The following is an 18,371-nucleotide window of genomic DNA, read 5'->3' on the forward strand; positions in this document are numbered from 1 at the left end:
AATGTGCATTTAAAGCTCATGGCTTTAAGGAAACTTGGTGACTTTTTATGAGGGTAACATCTATCATTTCACATGTTAGCTCAAAAAGTGGGCAAAACAATAGTGTGATAAAACGGTAAAAATTGCTGAATTTAGGGGTTTAATTAATTATTCGTGTTGATTAAATGGGTGGGAGTAAAATTTTCGACTTTAAGATTTATTGCAAAATATTCAACCACATTTGCCAAGCAGATTTTCTATCTATACACATGGGCATCTTATATGACAAAAGTACCTTATCTTCGCTAATAATATATGCTTGTCCTCCCTTTTATTCTTCTTTATGATATTATTTTCACTTCTTTCTACAATCAAGTTAATGTAGACTAGAATGGGGTCTAACCAAGTCTCAACTTATAGGAACTTTTAGTCAAAGGAACAGCCAGAACCAACCCATCAACATAACAGAAAAATCAGAATAACATATGATAGTCCAGCAGGCTATCGATTCCAACAGCAATGCTATGGAGGGTCAAATCAGTAGCAACCCTTAGCACTTAGACCAGGAATTGATAAGCATCTCAAATAGGTTCAAAAACAACTAATAACCATAAGCCAAAATCCAAATAGGATAGATCTATCGAACAGAGTCTTGGGTAGAACAGAACACTAAAAGACAAAAGAAAGGGGATTTTAATATCTCATTAACCAGGGATCAAAATGGCCTCAGACTTGGGTCGATCCTTAGCTAGATAGGGGGAACTATCGATCAGAATTGGAGAGCAATCCCATGGCTGGAACTACTCCAACAAAAGAGGCTGACTGTCACTCTTGATAGAAATTTTGGGCAGAATTTTGAAAATATAAATACTTGGTTTGTTTGGCAATAGTAAATCCTTAGAAATAAACTTGAAAGAGAAAGAAGAACACTTGAAGAGGATCCTCCTAGGCTTCCCACTGCAAGGAGTCGAATGGATCACCACTCTCTTCCATTGTGATCAGCAGTCCCAACAGAGACATAGCAGCAACAGCAGCAAGCTTTTTTTTTTCATTCATAAATCGTGGGGCTTAATGGAAGCCCTCTCCTTTATTTATAATAGTGATGGGGATTTACAAATAATAGAAACTCACTTTAGTTTCCAAAATTAAAATAGGAAACTAAAGAAAAGCAAGTCATCTAGTTACTAAAATTAAAAATAGAAACTAAGAAATAACATATACTGAAATACTGAAATTAGAAACTAACTAGGTATTGAAATTATAAACTAATTAACCCCATCAAAACCCAACTAAAAAGAAAGCCAATGAAAAAAAAAAAATAACTAGTAATCTCGTACTCAATCTTAAAGCTCATTTTTTAGACCTATAAAACTGATCCAATACACTCCATGCCACATAGACTGAAGGCCCAACACATATACAACCCAACCCTAGGCTTATTCCTAATGAAACAAGCATATTTTGGTTATTGTTTACTCTCTTTTAACATACAACACAATCCACCCTGATAATTAACTTGTTTTGTACTCTTAAATTCAAAATCCTAACTTCATGTTGATTATATGATGTATGATCCATCTTTAAAATTGGGACCTATATTGGGTTAATAATTTTGTTACTAAGAGTTAAGTTTATTTTTATTTCCGATGAAAAGTAAAGAAGCAAAAAAAATATTTATGCTGATTCTAAATATTTTATTTATAAATATGACATCTTGCGCCAAGTGCAAAATGATACCTATTTGGTTCATTTTTTTGCAGCACACTATTCATTTTCTTCAAGTTATTCGAAACAGAAGATCAAATCTGTTGGAGTGGCCAATATTTATCCTCTTGAGTATTGAAAATCTATATCTACATATGAAATTGTCCATGAATCAGCTGCGTTCCATTTCTAATCAAGCGCAAGGGATATTTTTCTCCCGCATCCAACTAAATGCTACCGTCAGAATGCCTACATCAGATTATGAGAGACAGTTCCCCAATCTATTTATTTTTCTTATAAATGCAGAGGTCTCATTCTGTCTATTGAAGTTGAAATTCTAGAAGAATTCTTTGATGAATAATTTTGTTGTTCAGATTCATATATGGTGCATTATTACTGTTTCAGTTATTTCTTATTTGCACATGTCATTGGTTTCTACATTTATTTATTCTTGTAGTAATTTACCAACCCAAGTACTAAAGATGCCACGATTACATTGTAATTAATCAGATTCTCCAAATCTTTTTCCTTTTCTATCAATATAAGCTCTTCTGGCCCTTTCCCTATCTTATCACATCAATTTTACTTCCTTTTCACTTATAAAACATAAAACAGAGAACAGAACTTTCCTCAGTATAAAACCTAGCATTTTTCTGTTTAGTCAATAATATTAAATATTTCATTGTAATCTGTTTAGTCAATAATATGTTCCATTGTAATCTGTGACTCTTGAACTTTCTCTCTGACAAAAAAATACTTAATGTCACTGTGTTTAGAGTCTAAAGTACTTTTACTGTTATGAGAGAAACGAACCGCAACTGAGTTATAACAGAACATCCTCAAGGGTTTAGATACAGAGTCAACAATCTGTAGCCCTGAGATAAAATTCCTTAACCATAAAGCTTGAACAGTGGCTTCATAACACGCCACATACTCTGTCTGCATAGTAGAAGATGCAATGAGTGTCAGCTTGACACTCTTCTAAGATATAGACCCACTTGCCATCATAAAAACATATCCAGAAGTAGACTTTAGGTCATCTAGACATCCAGCAAAATCTGCGTCAGTGTAACCGACTACATCAAGTGAATCGATTCTTCTATAAGTAAGCATAAAATCCTTAGTGTCCTGCAAATATCTTATGATTTTTTTAGCAGCTACCCAATGCGTTTTACCAGGATTGCTCAAATATCTCCCAAGTACACTAATAACATAGGCAATGTCAGACCGTATACAAACTTGAGCATACATCAAACTACCAACAGCAGATGCATAAGGTATGTTCTTCATCTGATTACGCCTCAATTCTATCTGTGGACATTGAGACTTACCAAATTTGTTTCCTTTTACAACTGAAGCCTTACTAGGGGAACATGCTAACATATTAAACATTTTTAACACCCTCTCAATATAACATTTCTTAAACAAATCAAGAACGTCACAAGACCTATCACGATGAATCTCAATGCCCAAAACATAAGAGGCCTCACTAAGATTCTTCATATCAAAGTGACTTGATAATAATCGTTTTGTCTCATACAAATGATCAACATTATTGCTGGCAAAAAGAATATCATCAACATAAAGCACAAGAAAAATGCTTACTCTCGCTGATCTTCAAATAAATATACCGGTCCACAAGATTTTCTTTGAAACCACAAGAAGTGACAACTTTATCCAACTTAAGATACCACTGTCTAGATGCCTGTTTCAAACCATAAATAGATTTCTTGAGTTTGCACACAAGGTGCTCTGTATCAACTTGCTTGAAGCCAAGAAGTTGATGTATGTAAACATCCTCTTCAAGATCTCCGTTTAGGAAAGCTGTTTTGACATCCATCTGATGAAGTTCCAAATTAAAATGTACTACAAAAGTCATGATGATTCTGAAAGAATATTTTGTCGAGACTGGTGAGAATGTTTCCTTGTAATCTATGCCCTCTCTCTGGTTGAATCCTTTTGCTACAAGTATGGCCTTATAACGTTCAATTTCACCTTTAGAGTTCCGTTTGATCTTGAAAATTCATTTACAACCAATCGGTCTACATCCTTTTGATAATTCAACCAAATCCTAAATATCATTAATAGACATAGAATTCAATTCATCTTGCATGGCAACCATCCACATTGATGAATTAGGATCATTGGCAGCCTGGTCAAAACTGATTGGATCTTAATCTAAAGTAATATCAAATTCATGTTCTTGTAAATAAACAATATAGTCATCAGATATGGCAGGCCTACGAGTTCTCTCTGATTTCCTCAAGGAAACATCAACAGTAATATGGTCCTGAATCTCATCAACAATAGGGGGTGCAGGCTCAGCCACAATAGGTTGCACAAGTTCTTGAGTGGGGACATTCTCTTGTTCAATGTGAAGTTGTAATACAGTAGACGACAGTGTCACAGGCATAGGTACAGAAACACGTTCCTCTTCAAAAACAAAGTTACGTGGTTGAGTAGACTGAAAATCTAGATCATCCTCAAAGAAAATTGCCCGATTTGATTCCACTGCTCTAGTAGAATGTGTAGAATAATAAAATCTATATCCTCTTGATCTTTCAGCATAACCGATGAAATGACCACTAATGGTCTTTAGATCAAGCTTCCTCATCTGAGGATTGTAAGGTCTCATCTCTGCAGCACATCCCCATATATGAAAATGAGATAAATTTGGTTTCTTACCAGTCCACAATTCTTAGGGAGTTCTGGGAACAGACTTGCTAGGCACTTTATTCAAAATATATACTGTTGTTTTCAAAGCATCACCCCATAAGAAATCAGGTAAAATTGAATTACTTATTATCCTTCTCACCATATCCATAAGGGTACGGTTTCTCCTTTTAGCCACCCCATTCTGCTCAGGTGAACCAGGCATTATAAATCATGTCCATGTATTGCGATTCACGTTTGGATCCTCCAAACCCTTGGATCACATTAGGCTCTTAATTGGTTATCTAACAGTTGGGAGGACCGGGGAATACGTGTCCATGTAGCCCTTGGATCACTAATTAGGCTCTCAATTAGTTATCCAATAGTTGGGAGCACCTGGGATACACGTCCATGTATTGGGATGCGTGTTTGGGTCTTTTCAACCTTTAGATCACTAACTACGCCCCAATTAATTGAAGAAAATCTGTAAAATAATGGTATAAATAAATTTTAAAGAAAAAGGAAAGTACACAATTTAAAGACTACAACACAATCCCAATGATATATTCATAATTTACCGACAACAATTTGTTTTTTTTAGGTGAATAAAATATATTCAACGAAACTCAGATTGTTTGCCCTAAAAAACATAGAACGAAGAATACGAAAAGAAAAGAGAGAGGTTCTCTCTCTACTAAAACCACCTCCTAATGACTCAAGCTGAAAGGGGAAACCAGAGAAATCCCAAGAGAAACCAAAGAACAGAGACAACCCAGGTCATTCAGGCACGAGCACCTACTCCAAGAGGAGCTAGCCAACTGAGAGGTTCCAACCACTGAACTGAACAAACCAAACTAAGGCCAAACAATGAGACCTCAGCACCTCTTATTCCTTACCCAATATTCATAATTTATTAATTCTTCATGGTGTGGACGATGTTGCATAGGTCAACACCTAATTTTATTTCATGAAAGGGCAACCAATAGATGATTCAGATGGGGTCTCATCTGAAATTGGATTTTTGAGAAGGCCAGCAAGCAATTCTCCAGCATCATAGATGAACTCCAACTTGTTAAATCGCAACGACTCGTCAACCTATATAAAACCACAGATCAATCACCCATGAGCTAAAACAAATTAACTACTTGAATAAGATCATTAATAAAATTCTCCACAACTATGCTATTTACCTAGATTCTTAGAGATATAGGCACCTCACCTATTTTTGGAACCTTCCTCTAGTCAATACTCCCCTTCAGTTTTATATATCATCATTTCAGGGATGTAAATGGATTGGATACGATCGAATTTGGATCCGAAATGTTTGGATCTGGATATTTTTTAGCTGAATACGGATACCCCTAAACGAATATGGATGCAAATCGAATTCGAATTTTCAACTATCAGTTTACTCTTTAACTCATGTAATCCGGACCTTCCTCCCTCCCCCCCCCCCCCCAATGAATATAATTTGCTCTTAATCCATCTTTCAAAGTTGTTTTAACTCTTTTCCTCATTCTCTAGAACCTTTTTAAACTTCAAGAACCCTCAAAATCATTAATTAATTATTTAATCGGATCAAATAATTATTTTTCGGATAATTCAGATTTTAATCCGGATACCCTTTGACTGGATACAAATACCCCTAAACGAATTCAAATTCAGATTTCAACCATCCATTCATAACCCTACTTTTATTGTTGTTTCCCTCCTGGGTTTTGATGTATCCCTCTATTCGGTTGGATTCCGCCTAGCCCCGCCCTACCCTGCCCTGCCCTGCCCTGCCCCGCCCCGGTTTTTTTGGATGTTTGTTTTTCCCTGGGTTTGGTGTATCCCCCTTTTGGTTAATGTTTTGTTCCATGTGATTTACGTTGCCTCTCTAGAATTTAGCCCATCCCCTTTTTTGGCCTTACTTTGGCTTTGGCTCTGTCTCTGGCTCTTGGCCAGCCATTGAGGCGTTGTTTTGAATCTCTTTCTTTTAATATATTTTCATTCATCCCCCTCCCCACCCCCCCCCAAAAAAAAAAAAACAAAAAAAACAGAAAAAACAAAAAAACAAAAAAAAACAAAGAAAACAAAAAGGAGTCCACATCTTCTACAGTGGGTGGTGAGGTGCGGTGAGTATTGGACGGTTGAGAGCATCTGAGCACACGCCCCAAGGGACTCCCAGCCACCCAATGCTCATTGCATTGGTGCAGTGGTTGCAGACGATTTTCACACCCAAAAAAGACAAGTTTTCATAGGTGCATCTAACCAGTCGAGGAGAAGGAATATGTTCACTGCACCGGTGTAGTGGCTGCAGACGATTTTCACATCCAAAAAAGACATCAAGTTTTCATAGGTGCATCTAACTAGTCAAGGAGAAGGGATATTATCGTGCGATTTACCTCAACGACGCTTATTCCAATCAATTCGACTTTTTCGCCGGTGGGAGGGTGGCCTTTGAAGGGACCCTCCATGTAACCCCAGTGTCTAAACTTGTAGGCAACCACCGGAGGACCAGAATAAACTTGAAGGACTTCCAAGGCGAAACCACGAGGGAATGTGGTGCTGAATACCTCATGGGATGACTCAGATGTCATAGCAGATGGATCATGGGCTTGCAAACGATGAGGTAAGGTGGTTTGCAAGAAAGCATTGTAGCCTCCAACCTTTACAATCTCCTCCATTTTCATAGGTCTCCCTCCTGCATGCATTAATTAGTCCCCAGCCCAATTGAGATTTAAGTGTTTATTAATCCATCTATTAGTTAGAATAAGCTCTATGATCAACAAATAATCTCATCAATCTAATAGTTAATACAACATACCATTGATGCTGAGTGTAAACCTATCAAGATTTATTGTTTTGTAATCTTCCAGGCGAGGTTTATGGAAGAGCTCCATTTCAAAAGTCTTGACAAGGTTTTGCAGTGTCTCTTCCAAGGAACCACTGGGCCATTCCTGCAAGAGTAAGCCAAAGAATTCATTATTTGAAGATATGGGTTAGATTATAGTACATAACCCAAAATCAATTGAGAAGGAAATGAAGAGAGTGAAAAAATGGAAATTAGAAATAGGATAGTTTCCTGAGTTCGGTCTTCTTCAAAGAGCTTGTTGACCCTATCATAATTAGGAGGAGCACCATATCTCCATACAGTGTTTTTCTCTCCTTCCCCATAAATATGGGACCTATACTTGTTTCCTGCCATCTTTCAATTAAAATCTCACAAAAGAGAGAGAGAGAGAGATGTGTCACCGGAATGAATGAATGAATGAATGACATATATATATATAGGGGTTTGGTAGTAACTTAGTAATGGCACAGAGATATGGGAAATGTTGTACGCACAGCCAATGTAGCTTGTGCTCTCTCACATTGCATTTTTTATTTTTTCCTCTCTTCTCCATCCACCTTACGTCGTACCCCTAGCCATAGAGCAAAGAGCGCCGTGCTGCATGGTGGCCTCCATCACACCTTTCGAAAATGAGAAAGAAAATCGACCAAAGTTTCCAGATGCGAAGGACACACGACCTTAACCTTTTTTTTTTTCTCGTAGAGAACCCTAGTCTTCACTCCACAATTCATTGATAGAACTACCATTGCAGACTATACTAGTGGCATGGTTATCCCCTCTAATATATATATATATATATATATAGAGAGAGAGAGAGAGAGAGAGAGAGAGAGAGAGAAATATTGGGGAGTGTGTCCTCTCGAGGGTGCAGCTCTTTCACGTGCATGTGTGAGGGTCAACGAAAGTGTAGAGAAAATATCAATAATATCAATAGAAATATCATTTTCTATTTCATGAAAGACGGGTTGATCATTCCCCCATGTGTCTAGACTTTGAAGCCACAATCCCCATAGAAATCATATATACATATATATATATATATATATATATTAAAAGTTTAGTAAAGTTCCAAGCCTTGTACTATATATATTACATATAGTACTTGACTTATATGTAATGAAGATAGAATATACTTTTGTCCTTCACCACTTGGAAGTTATTATCAAATATATTAAGGGTTTACTATTTGTGTGTGAGAGAGAGAATCATGTTACAATAAAGGCTGGTAAAAAATAATTGCAAATCTGCTTTAATTTCCTTCCAATATAACACATTTTTTGAGAAGTTTGTCATTCTTCAAGGTTCACAAATCCCTAAGTTTTAGTATCTTTCTTAAAAAATACTCATGATACCGTATATATGCATTTAAAGCTCATGGCCTTAAGGAAACTTGGTGATTTTTTATGAGGGTAACATCTATCATTTCATATGTTGGCTCAAAAAGTGGGCAAAACAATAGTGTGATAAAACGGTAAAAATTGTTGAATTTATGGGCTTAATTAATTATTCGTATTGATTAAATGGGTGAGAGTTGAACTGATTCGATCCACTCTCAAGTTTAAGGATATGCTGGCTCAATCCAGTGTGGTTTAAGGTTTTGGATAGGACCATTTTACCACTAAAGTGAAAGAAACAAGGAGGTCCAAGGGGTTGTAAAAGATTCATAGCCAAGAGAGGGACATTGGGAGTGACGGGCGTTGATCATATTCAACATACTAGGTGAAAGGTACAAATCGATCCTCAATATTTTGATAATTTTATTGGATTCGTGTTCTTGTTTCCCTATGTGATTTATTCAACTAAGGTTCTGAGTTTCGAATCCTCTGGATATTCTAACAAGTGATATCAGAGTCAACCACAGGAGACAAAAATCGGTATAGTTTTTTTGATTCAGAATTTGGACTTTGAGATTTGAAATTAGTTTTGATTTTAAAATTCCGTTAGGATTGAATTCTGATTTGGAATCGCTTGTGTTTTAAAGTACCTACGAATCAGCCTTTAGAAAATACTCAAATCTGTTATAAAAATAAATAAATAAATAAATAAACTACCAAACTTGCTCAAAATCCAAGCTTGCGGCCAAAAATCAAATTTAGATTTCTAAGGGTTACATGGGTGTTTGATCTTCACTGGTTTTTTAATCGATTTTGTTTATGGAATAAGGTCGTTAAAGATTGACAGATTTTTTTCTTTGGTCTTCAATACCAATGGTTGTTGATTGATAGGTGTTGAAAACCTGGGATTTAGAAGGCTTAAAAAATAAATAAATAAATAAAATAAAAATTTGATACCCGCGGCCAAAGCTGAACACGCAACAGATCATTGGCCACATTCAACCTTTTTCCATTTGTGAGTTTCAATTGTGATAAGTTAGCATTAGAAAAAGAAAAGAAAAAAAGGGATTGGCAGCGGCAGCGGCGGTTGCTGCTATTTTACTTGGAGAAGAAAAGAAAGGGTTAGGGCATAATCGTTGTTCTTGGGTTTAGCCGAAACATTTTTTATAAGTGCTTGATTAACCAATTTCGGTTTCTTTACGTTTCTAGATCTTTTACACTAATAGGGTTTGCAGTTGACAAAATTTTCTCTGGTATGTCATGTTAATTTCCATGGATGCTAAGTTGAGATATCCATTTAGCCATTTCCATGGAAGTTTCCATTGAACCATATCCCCTTTGGGTGGTAGACTCTCTCTTCCCCTGTTACTCACAACCTTATTGATTACTGTGTTTGCACTATTCTGTTTTCATTTATTTACTTTTTACTAAAAACCTTACTTCTTGTTCTAAGGTCCTTTTCCCCCTTATTCCCTACTTTAGATTGTAAGGGATGTGAATTGAATGTATTATTTCTGATTTCAAAATGATTTTGCTTCATTTTGATACTATGAATGAGTTCTGATGATAATGTGATCAGGGATTACATATAATCTTGATTACATAAGATTTTTTCAAGATTTATTGCAAAATATTCAACCACATTCGCCAAGCAGATTTTCTATCTATACACATGGGCATCTTATATGACAAAAGTACTTTATCTTCGCTATTAACATATGCTTGTCCTCCTTTTTATTCTTCTTTATGATATTATTTTCACTTCTTTATACAATCAAGTTAATGTAGAGTTGGATGGGGTCTAACCAAGTCTCATATTGCAAACTTTTAGTCAAAGGAACAACCAGAACCAACCCATCAACATAACAGAAAATCAGAATAACATATGATAGTCCAGCAGGCTATCGATTCCAACAGGCAATACTATGGAGGGTCAAATCAGTAGCAACCCTTAGGACTTCGACCAGGAATTGATAAGCATCTCAAATAGGTTCAAAAACAATTAATAACCTTGCCAAAATCCAAATAAGATAGATCTATTGAACAGAGTCTTGGGTAGAACAGATCACTAAAAGACAAAAGAAAGCGGATTTTAATATCTCACTAACCAGGGATCAGAATGGCCTCAGACTTGGGTCGATCCTTAGCTGGATAGGGGGGAACTATCGATCAGAATTGGAGAGCAATCCCGTGGCTGGAACTACTCCATCAGAAGAGGCTGACTGTCACTCTTGATAGAAATTCTGGCAGAATTTTGAAAATATAAATACTTGGTTTGTTTGGCAGCAGTAGATCCTTAGAAATAAAACTTGAAAGAGAAAGAAGAACACTTGAAGAGGATCCTCCTAGGCTTCCCACTGCAAGGAGTCGGATGGATAAAAAACCACTCTCTTACATTGTGATCAGCAGTCCCAGCAGAGACATGGCAGCAACAGCAGCAAGCTTTCTTTTTTTTTCATTCATAAATCGTGGGGCTTAATGGAAGCCCTCTACTTTATTTATAATAATGATAGGGATTTACAAATAATAGAAACTCACTTTAATTTGCAAAACTGAAATAGGAAACTAAAGAAAAGCAAGTCCTCTAATTACTTGCAACCATGGACTCCAACATGAAGTTAGGATTTCAACACGAGTTTTTAAGGATTGTTTGCTCTCTTTTAATGTACAACACAATCCACCCTGATAATTAACTTGCTTTGTGCTCTTAAATTCAAAATCCTAACTTCATGTTGATTATATGATGTATGATCCATCTTTAAAATTGGGACCTATATTGGGTTAATATTTTTTTACTAAGAGTTAAGTTTATTTTTATTTCCGATGAAAAGTAAAGAAGCAAAAAAAATATTTATGCTGATCCTAAATATTTTATTTATAAATATGACATCTTGCCCCAAGTGCAAAATGATACCTATTTGGTTCATTTTTTTGCAGCACACTATTCATTTTCTTCAAGTTATTCAAAACTGAAGATCAGATCTGTTGGAGTGGCCAATATTTATCCTCTTGAGTATTGAAAATCTATATCTACATATGAAATTGTCCATGAATCAGCTGCGTTCCATTTCTAATCAAGCGCAAGGGATTTTTTTTTCCGCATCCAACTAAATGCTACTGTCAGAATGCCTACATCAGATTATGAGAGACAGTTCCCCAATCTATTTATTTTTCTTACAAATGCAGAGGTCTCATTCTGTCTATTGAAGTTGAAATTCTAGAAGAATTCTTTGATGAATAATTTTGTTGTTCAGATTCATATATGGTGCATTATTACTGTTTCAGTCATTTCTTATTTGCACATGTCATTGGTTTGTACATTTATTTATTCTTGTAGTAATTTACCAACCCAAGTACTAAAGATGCCACGATTACATTGTAATTAATCAGATTCTCCAAATCTTTTTCCTTTTCTATCAATATAAGCTCTTCTGGCCCTTTCCCTATCTTATCACATCAATTTTACTTCCTTTTCACTTATAAAACAAAAAACAGAGAACAGAACTTTCCTCAGTATAAAACCTAGCATTTTTCTGTTTAGTCAATAATATTAAATATTTCACACCTTATTCCCTTATGAAAGACAATTAATACAGATTGTGTCATAGACCTTTTCAGCATACCTAAAGTTAGGATGTTAATTGTAACAATGCAAGCAGTAAAGTGATTCCCAAATGTGATTGCTCCAGTGAAAATTAATTTTCTGTTTTCTGCTACCCACCATCTTGCACCACTTTGGGCAACTAAGGCCATGTTTGATATAACTTCTGATTTCTTGTGCGTTATTCTTTGACAATCACTCATGTGATCCATAACAATTATTCTTACAATAATTAATACTCAGTGAGACCTAAATAACTGATTAATTGGGAGATAGAGTCAGTAGCAAGGCTGAATATTAGACTAATTCAATGGTTAATTCATCTCAGTTGTATCCTCTCTTCATTGTATACTCTGTTCTAAATATTACTTTCTTCCTTTTTCTGGTATATATCGTATTTTCCAGGTGGGGAATGCTTTTGTTGAACAATAATACCACATCATCAAGCATCCGAGCTTGTGTTTCAATGTTACTAGGAAAGGAGTAAAGTTGGCAGCCTGAGCTTGATGGAAACTTGAGTTCCATAACGACCATGAAAGTGAGTTCAACAATTTAAGATTGCAGAACCTTCAATGTTTGAACCTTATATTGATTTTTCATTTAGTTTATGTTTATTTCTACAGGGTATCAATGAGAAGATAATCTCTCTGGATTAGAGCAATTGCAAAGCAGAACTTAAGACGGTGGATGCCCAGGAATCACACAATGGTGGAATGAGTCCTTGTGACTGGGTATCTCACTAGAAAGGATGTTGTGAGGAGGGGTTTTAAGCAGATTTTTTTCCTTGCTCCTCCAGGTATGGGCAAGGGCTACATTGTTTTGAACTTCTTTAGATATGTTGAAGAGGTTAAAAATTAGGGGTAAGACCCAGAGTTTGCCTAATGATGTAGCTGCGCTCATCTAACTCCTGAGCTGGGTATGTTCTATATTTGTGTGTGTGTGTGGTTTTTTTTTTTCTTTTTCTTCTAATGATCATAGGTTGTTTTCTTCTATTTGATTGAGATTCTTCCTTGACAATGAGGAAGAGCAAGCCTGGTTGATAATAGATTCGATTTTATTTTAAAAATGAAAACAGTAATTTTCTAGAATCCCTTTTCCCCTCTTCATTTTGTACACAATTTCTTTTCATCTTTGGAATTGTCTTTTGGAATCAATTACACTATGAATACCGGTACACCAAAAAATAATTAAGCGGACATATTAGTCTTTGTATTGTTGCTTATAAGATTATTTTGAAATGACTGCCCACCATTAATGCCATTAAAAAGATATTATGGAATCTTTTAAGAAACAAAAGTTGGATTTCTGCCTTTCATTATGGTTGGATTTTATGGAATCTCTCTCTCTCAACATAAGACCACATGAAGCTTTGATTTATTATTATTAATTCCTGCTCCCCTTGCACTTGTACATGTATTTTTACTAGTCATATATATATATATATATATTGGTATTTGTTTTATATATACTGTCACACTGCTAACATATGTGAATTTATAAATATTAGCAGTGTGGCAGTATATGTGTAAGTAAATACCAAATTCATCGAATGAATCTTTCCTATCTTATATATATATATGGTATTTGGTTTGTGTTATGAGTGATGAAGGGATAACGAAAATATTAATTTGATTAAGTTCAGAGCCTTAATATCCACACAATTATAATTTTACTTTGGGTGGGGTTGTGGGCCACATCCTGTTTTGGTATAGCAGATAGGCAGAGACAATTGTTGAATTTGCAAAATCGATAGCTACATTTTTTTTTTGTAAGGATAGTTTGCACAATCTAAGTCAAGATGGAGATTGTTAGGATTGGATGTGTCTTGTCTTTCGCATGTCCACATAATTATTGTTGGGTATGCATTTGTAATTGGGTCGAGTTTTGGGTCCATTACATGTATGGAGATACAATTATAATTGTGAGGGTTTAAGGTTTTTGATTCAATATATATCGTCTCTGTGGAAAAAATAAAAATAAAAATAAACACAAGCAAAAAGAGATCACTTTGTGTGATGATGTCACACCACACCTTTTCTAAGGCACCGGAATATGACTAGGATGCTTACCACCGGCCTATTCAACCTTCCAAGATCTCCAATGCAATATCTTGATGTTACAATCACTTTCCAGGATTACTAAACAAAGTGCAGCAGAAAGATAATATATATACAAGTAATCCATAAACTCTAAAGTGACAACTTATATACAACAAAGTTATTCAGTATTGAGTAGATTCATGACATATACAGGAAATCAAAAGAGTAAATACATTAAGAAAAGATATCAGAATAGTGATGGACAACGCTATCATCCTCACGACACACTGTAGGCACAACCATCGCATACGCAATCCTCGTAATGTTCCTCAACCTCTAGTATCAACCAGTTATCGACCACAGAAGAGGAAGAATCGCTACTTACCAGCATTAGTGTACTTGCATTTCATCTTAAAAGGATACACGAGTGGGGTGAGCTCCACTAAGCTCAGTGCGAGTTGGAAAACATGCAAGCATGCACAATCAAGTATGATGTGGTGCATGAGTTCATTTTTACTGTATCCTATATAACCAAGCTAAGTTTGAAGGTATCAGTGCTATTGTGACACATTAAGCAGTATCCTTAGTCTTGGAATCAACCATTAATCACTTAACGATACAAATCCTAGTTGCAATTAGAAGCGTGTTGGTCTCGAAATGCGTCCTCGGTCACCCAGTTTACCCTTGATAACCCCATCCTAATGCCAAGGTCCCAGAATCATACATCGGTCACTCGAGCTTAGTCCACTCCACCAATAATCACATTGTACCACGGAAGTGGTATTCAAAAAAATATCATCAGACCTACCATTGTGGGTTATCCAACACATGATCCCTTGTTGGTAAAAGGGTTGTAGCACAAGGTGAATGATTCCCAACCGCATGTTATCTACTGTCCTTGCATAATCATGAGGGTATATACAGTTAAGTATGAGGATATAGTAACGGAATCATCCTCGGCCACACTATGTCCCATATTCATATGCAACATACCAATAAGATAAGAACATACGTATATCAAAATATGACAACTCATAATAGGTAGTTCATATATAAAAAACATATGAATACACAAAAGTAGTCATGTTACAAAGCCTCTGTAAAATAAACTAGACCACTCACTCACCTTATTTGTACTCATTTACTTAATCCCAAAACTAATACCCCAACACCGATAGACCTCACCGCGTCACTGTCTCTGACCTAGCTAATAGGTGTAATATAAATATTAATAAATGTGTTGAAATCCCTAAAAAGATTCTCTAAAAGCTTTTCAAAATAGCTCTGGGAATGGTTCAACAAGTCCCATTTATCGGTGGATGCTGTCCCACCGATAGGTCTCATCGTTAGATGGGATAGGAGCTCAAAAAACTGGTGTTTGTCTACCAGTAGATCTCACAATCCACCGGTGGTGATCAATCGGTGGAGCTCCGAGAATCACTTCTCAGCTTAGATTTCAACCCCCAATGGAAATTGGTCATTTTAGGTCCTTATAGAGATTGTAAAGGACCTCTTTACATTCCATTCTAACAATTCTATTGGTCCAATCAGGAGATTGATCTGAATCCCCACTTCAACCCCTAATTTGTATGTTTCCTTTCAAAGCTTGGCAACCAACCATGGACAGCATGTTCCCATGTCTGGGGAATATGAAATTGAACTTCACACTCATGGGAGCTCAATCCAATTAAGTTCGTAAATCCAACACTGGATTTCAGCTGAAACCCAGCCCAAACTCTAACTCATGTCAACCCCGAACTCAGAATTGCAGAGGGAGGAGCAGAGATGAGACCACCAGACTTAGATGAACAAGTATCGACAGCAGGAAGCAGCAACTCAATCCCCATGCTTTACTTCCCTTCTTCCTTTTCCCTTCTTCTTATCCCTCTCTATCTCCACCGTTGTCCTTTCTTGTCTAACAAATGAATGGATCATTCCTTTTATGGGCTAAACTGATTAAGGTAAGTTTTCTCAATTGTGCATTTTCATAAAAATTCATTCAATTCATCACTGACTCATGTGGACCCACCTCTATGATGTCAGTAGTTGTTTATTAACCCATATAAGTGGTGAGCCAAGTGTCGAAAACTTTTTAGCTGTACGAGTGCGAGGCACCGAGGCCACAATCAAATAAGTCAGTCTAGTCAATACATATCCACCAGTGGGATCACTACCCACACATTTGTTGATCAACCAGTTGTCCCCACATCACTTGTTTTGAGTGACTTCTTTTAATGTCTTTACCCATGTAAGGAGGGAATCCCCAGTAGGGTTTGTGCATGATCATGTAATGTCGTGTTATATGCATATAATGTACGTGCATATGGTCATGCACACTTACCACCAAAGCTTATCCGGTCTGGATCTGTTTCGATTCTATCAATACTGTCTACACTGACATGAAGGATTATTCTTTCCTTCCAAGCAGTGAAGTGTAGCAATCCATAGGTCACTAGTACTTACAACCTCCAATGCGTCACCTATGATCAAAAGTTGAAATTATACCGGATTTCATTACGGGTGTAATAGATGAAAAGTGTTATACAGAATTTATTGGTTTGGTGAAAAATATCTAATTCTCTCAGGTGGATGTAGGTATTGATGTTGAACCATTTTTAATTCCTCATATTGTATGATTGTTTACTTGGTTGCCTATTTTTAAGTTTAAATAGTTGAGAGATTTATCCGGTATAACAGTCCTTTTTTTTTTTCTCTCAAATTCATTTGTAGAAATGACGAAACAAGTCTGACTTGTTTCGTCAAAGTTGTTTTTAGAATTGTAAATAGGCATAAATTTTGATTTATGTTTTTAGAAACAGATGAAACGGAACAACTTTATCAAACGTTTTTTATGTTGTTTCTCCATTTCTAGGAGTAAGAAAACACAAAACAAAATGTTGTCAAACAATACCCAAATCTTCACTTGATAGAGTGATATAGGGTGGGATTCTCTATTTTTCAACTAAACGTGGGAGGAGTGAAAGAATCAGAGATGGAAGCAGTCAATGCCAATTCCTATCCGATTTGGAATCGTCTTGAACCAATCTGAGAAAAAAAAAGAACAAACAAAAAAAAACCTAGGTTTGGCAGATCGAGAGAAACCATATTGGATTTTTTTAGCTTTTTACCTATCAGTTGGAATTCTTCTGTTGTCTCTAGCAAGAGGATTTTGACACGCATCCCAACACATGACAGTCAAGATGCCTCTCTAGAAGCCCAGCCACTGGAGAGGATCCGAACACCTTCATTGTGCTTTTTTTATTTATTTTTATTTTTTTTATTTTTTTTTTTTTTTATATTGTGTGAACCATGTCCAAGATACCAGAGTCGGTCTCGAAATCAGACAGGCTGATACCAATCTAATCTCGATCCAGATTGGTCTGTATCGGACAAAAATACCCCTGATTATCATTAAAAAATCCAGTTTTTTCTTAGGCATTTTTATTTTTCCTACTAACCTGGAAAGCGTAAATCATTAGAATTTAGGAAGGATAAAAGAACAATTTGGAAAATGCTTAGGCATTTTTATTTTTCCTACTCACCTGGAAAAAGGCATTCATTAGAATTTAGAAAGGATAAAAGAACAATTTGGGAAATGGTCCACATATTAGATAACAAGGTCCTCATGAACATTTTCAAGAACAGACAACCAAGAGAGACCAAGAATGGAGGATCTAGATACACTTCATTGTGTGTACAGGATATATAGATAATGAGAATAACCTGAAACATATGCATGAGAGCTCTTATTACTGGCACTGGTGTGTGATATACGAGCCTTGTTGGTTCCCCATTTGAAAGGATCAAGAGATGAAAAAGGCCTTGTGTCTTGCTGCTTTAAAACATTTTTCCAATCCCATCCTTCTTCGGAACAGATTCATGTATATCCATTCTCCGCCAACTCCCTGCCATTGATGTCATCTGATCAACCTTGTCATACAGCCCAAGGAGCCCCCCAGTATGTACAAAGAGAACCTTTCTTCCTTCCCACTTAATTGGGTTTGCAGCCATGTCCTTTAGCATTGCATAGGCGGCCTTCCCACTGAAATAGTATAACCAATGCCAAAAGTAATATGATATCAGGAAAACCTTCTCACCCATATGGAGCAAATATCCATGGCATGCAAACAAATTTAACAGACCAAAGGTCTGGGGTATCTATGTCGCAAGATAGTTGGGTTCATTACATTCATTTATTATTATTTTTTTTTTTTTGGGGGGGGGGG

The 18,371-nt window shown here is 36.1% G+C and overlaps 2 protein-coding genes and 1 long non-coding RNA gene across 4 annotated transcripts in view; 1 reads left to right on the forward strand and 2 right to left on the reverse strand.

Moving 5' to 3' along the window:
- Positions 1–4,887: 4,887 nt before the first annotated feature.
- Positions 4,888–7,546, reverse strand: LOC122067239 (pathogen-related protein-like). The gene is made up of 4 exons (XM_042631101.1): positions 7,334–7,546; positions 7,145–7,277; positions 6,723–7,021; positions 4,888–5,430 (listed from the first exon to the last, which is right to left on the reverse strand). Exons 1-4 carry the CDS (start codon positions 7,523–7,525, stop codon positions 5,296–5,298), a joined length of 759 nt encoding a protein of 252 aa, XP_042487035.1. The 5' UTR covers positions 7,526–7,546; the 3' UTR covers positions 4,888–5,295.
- A 1,199-nt stretch (positions 7,547–8,745) lies between these two features.
- On the forward strand, positions 8,746–13,194 carry LOC122090180. Of its 2 annotated transcripts, XR_006143516.1 has the most exons (4): positions 8,746–8,897; positions 11,443–11,693; positions 12,512–12,644; positions 12,730–13,194. It is a non-coding gene; the product is annotated as an uncharacterized LOC122090180 (long non-coding RNA). The 2 variants fall into 2 exon arrangements; XR_006143465.1 differs by lacking the exon at positions 11,443–11,693.
- A 4,538-nt stretch (positions 13,195–17,732) lies between these two features.
- Positions 17,733–18,371, reverse strand: part of LOC122080523 (bifunctional D-cysteine desulfhydrase/1-aminocyclopropane-1-carboxylate deaminase, mitochondrial-like) — a 15,130-nt gene continuing 14,491 nt past the window's right edge. The window contains exon 10 of the mRNA XM_042647381.1: positions 17,733–18,187. Within this exon, the coding sequence (XP_042503315.1) occupies positions 17,983–18,187 (205 nt within the window). The 3' untranslated portion in view covers positions 17,733–17,982. The remainder of the gene's footprint in view (positions 18,188–18,371) is intronic.

The sequence above is a fragment of the Macadamia integrifolia genome, chromosome 1 (assembly GCF_013358625.1).
Source record: "Macadamia integrifolia cultivar HAES 741 chromosome 1, SCU_Mint_v3, whole genome shotgun sequence".
NCBI classification, from domain to species: domain Eukaryota; kingdom Viridiplantae; phylum Streptophyta; class Magnoliopsida; order Proteales; family Proteaceae; genus Macadamia; species Macadamia integrifolia.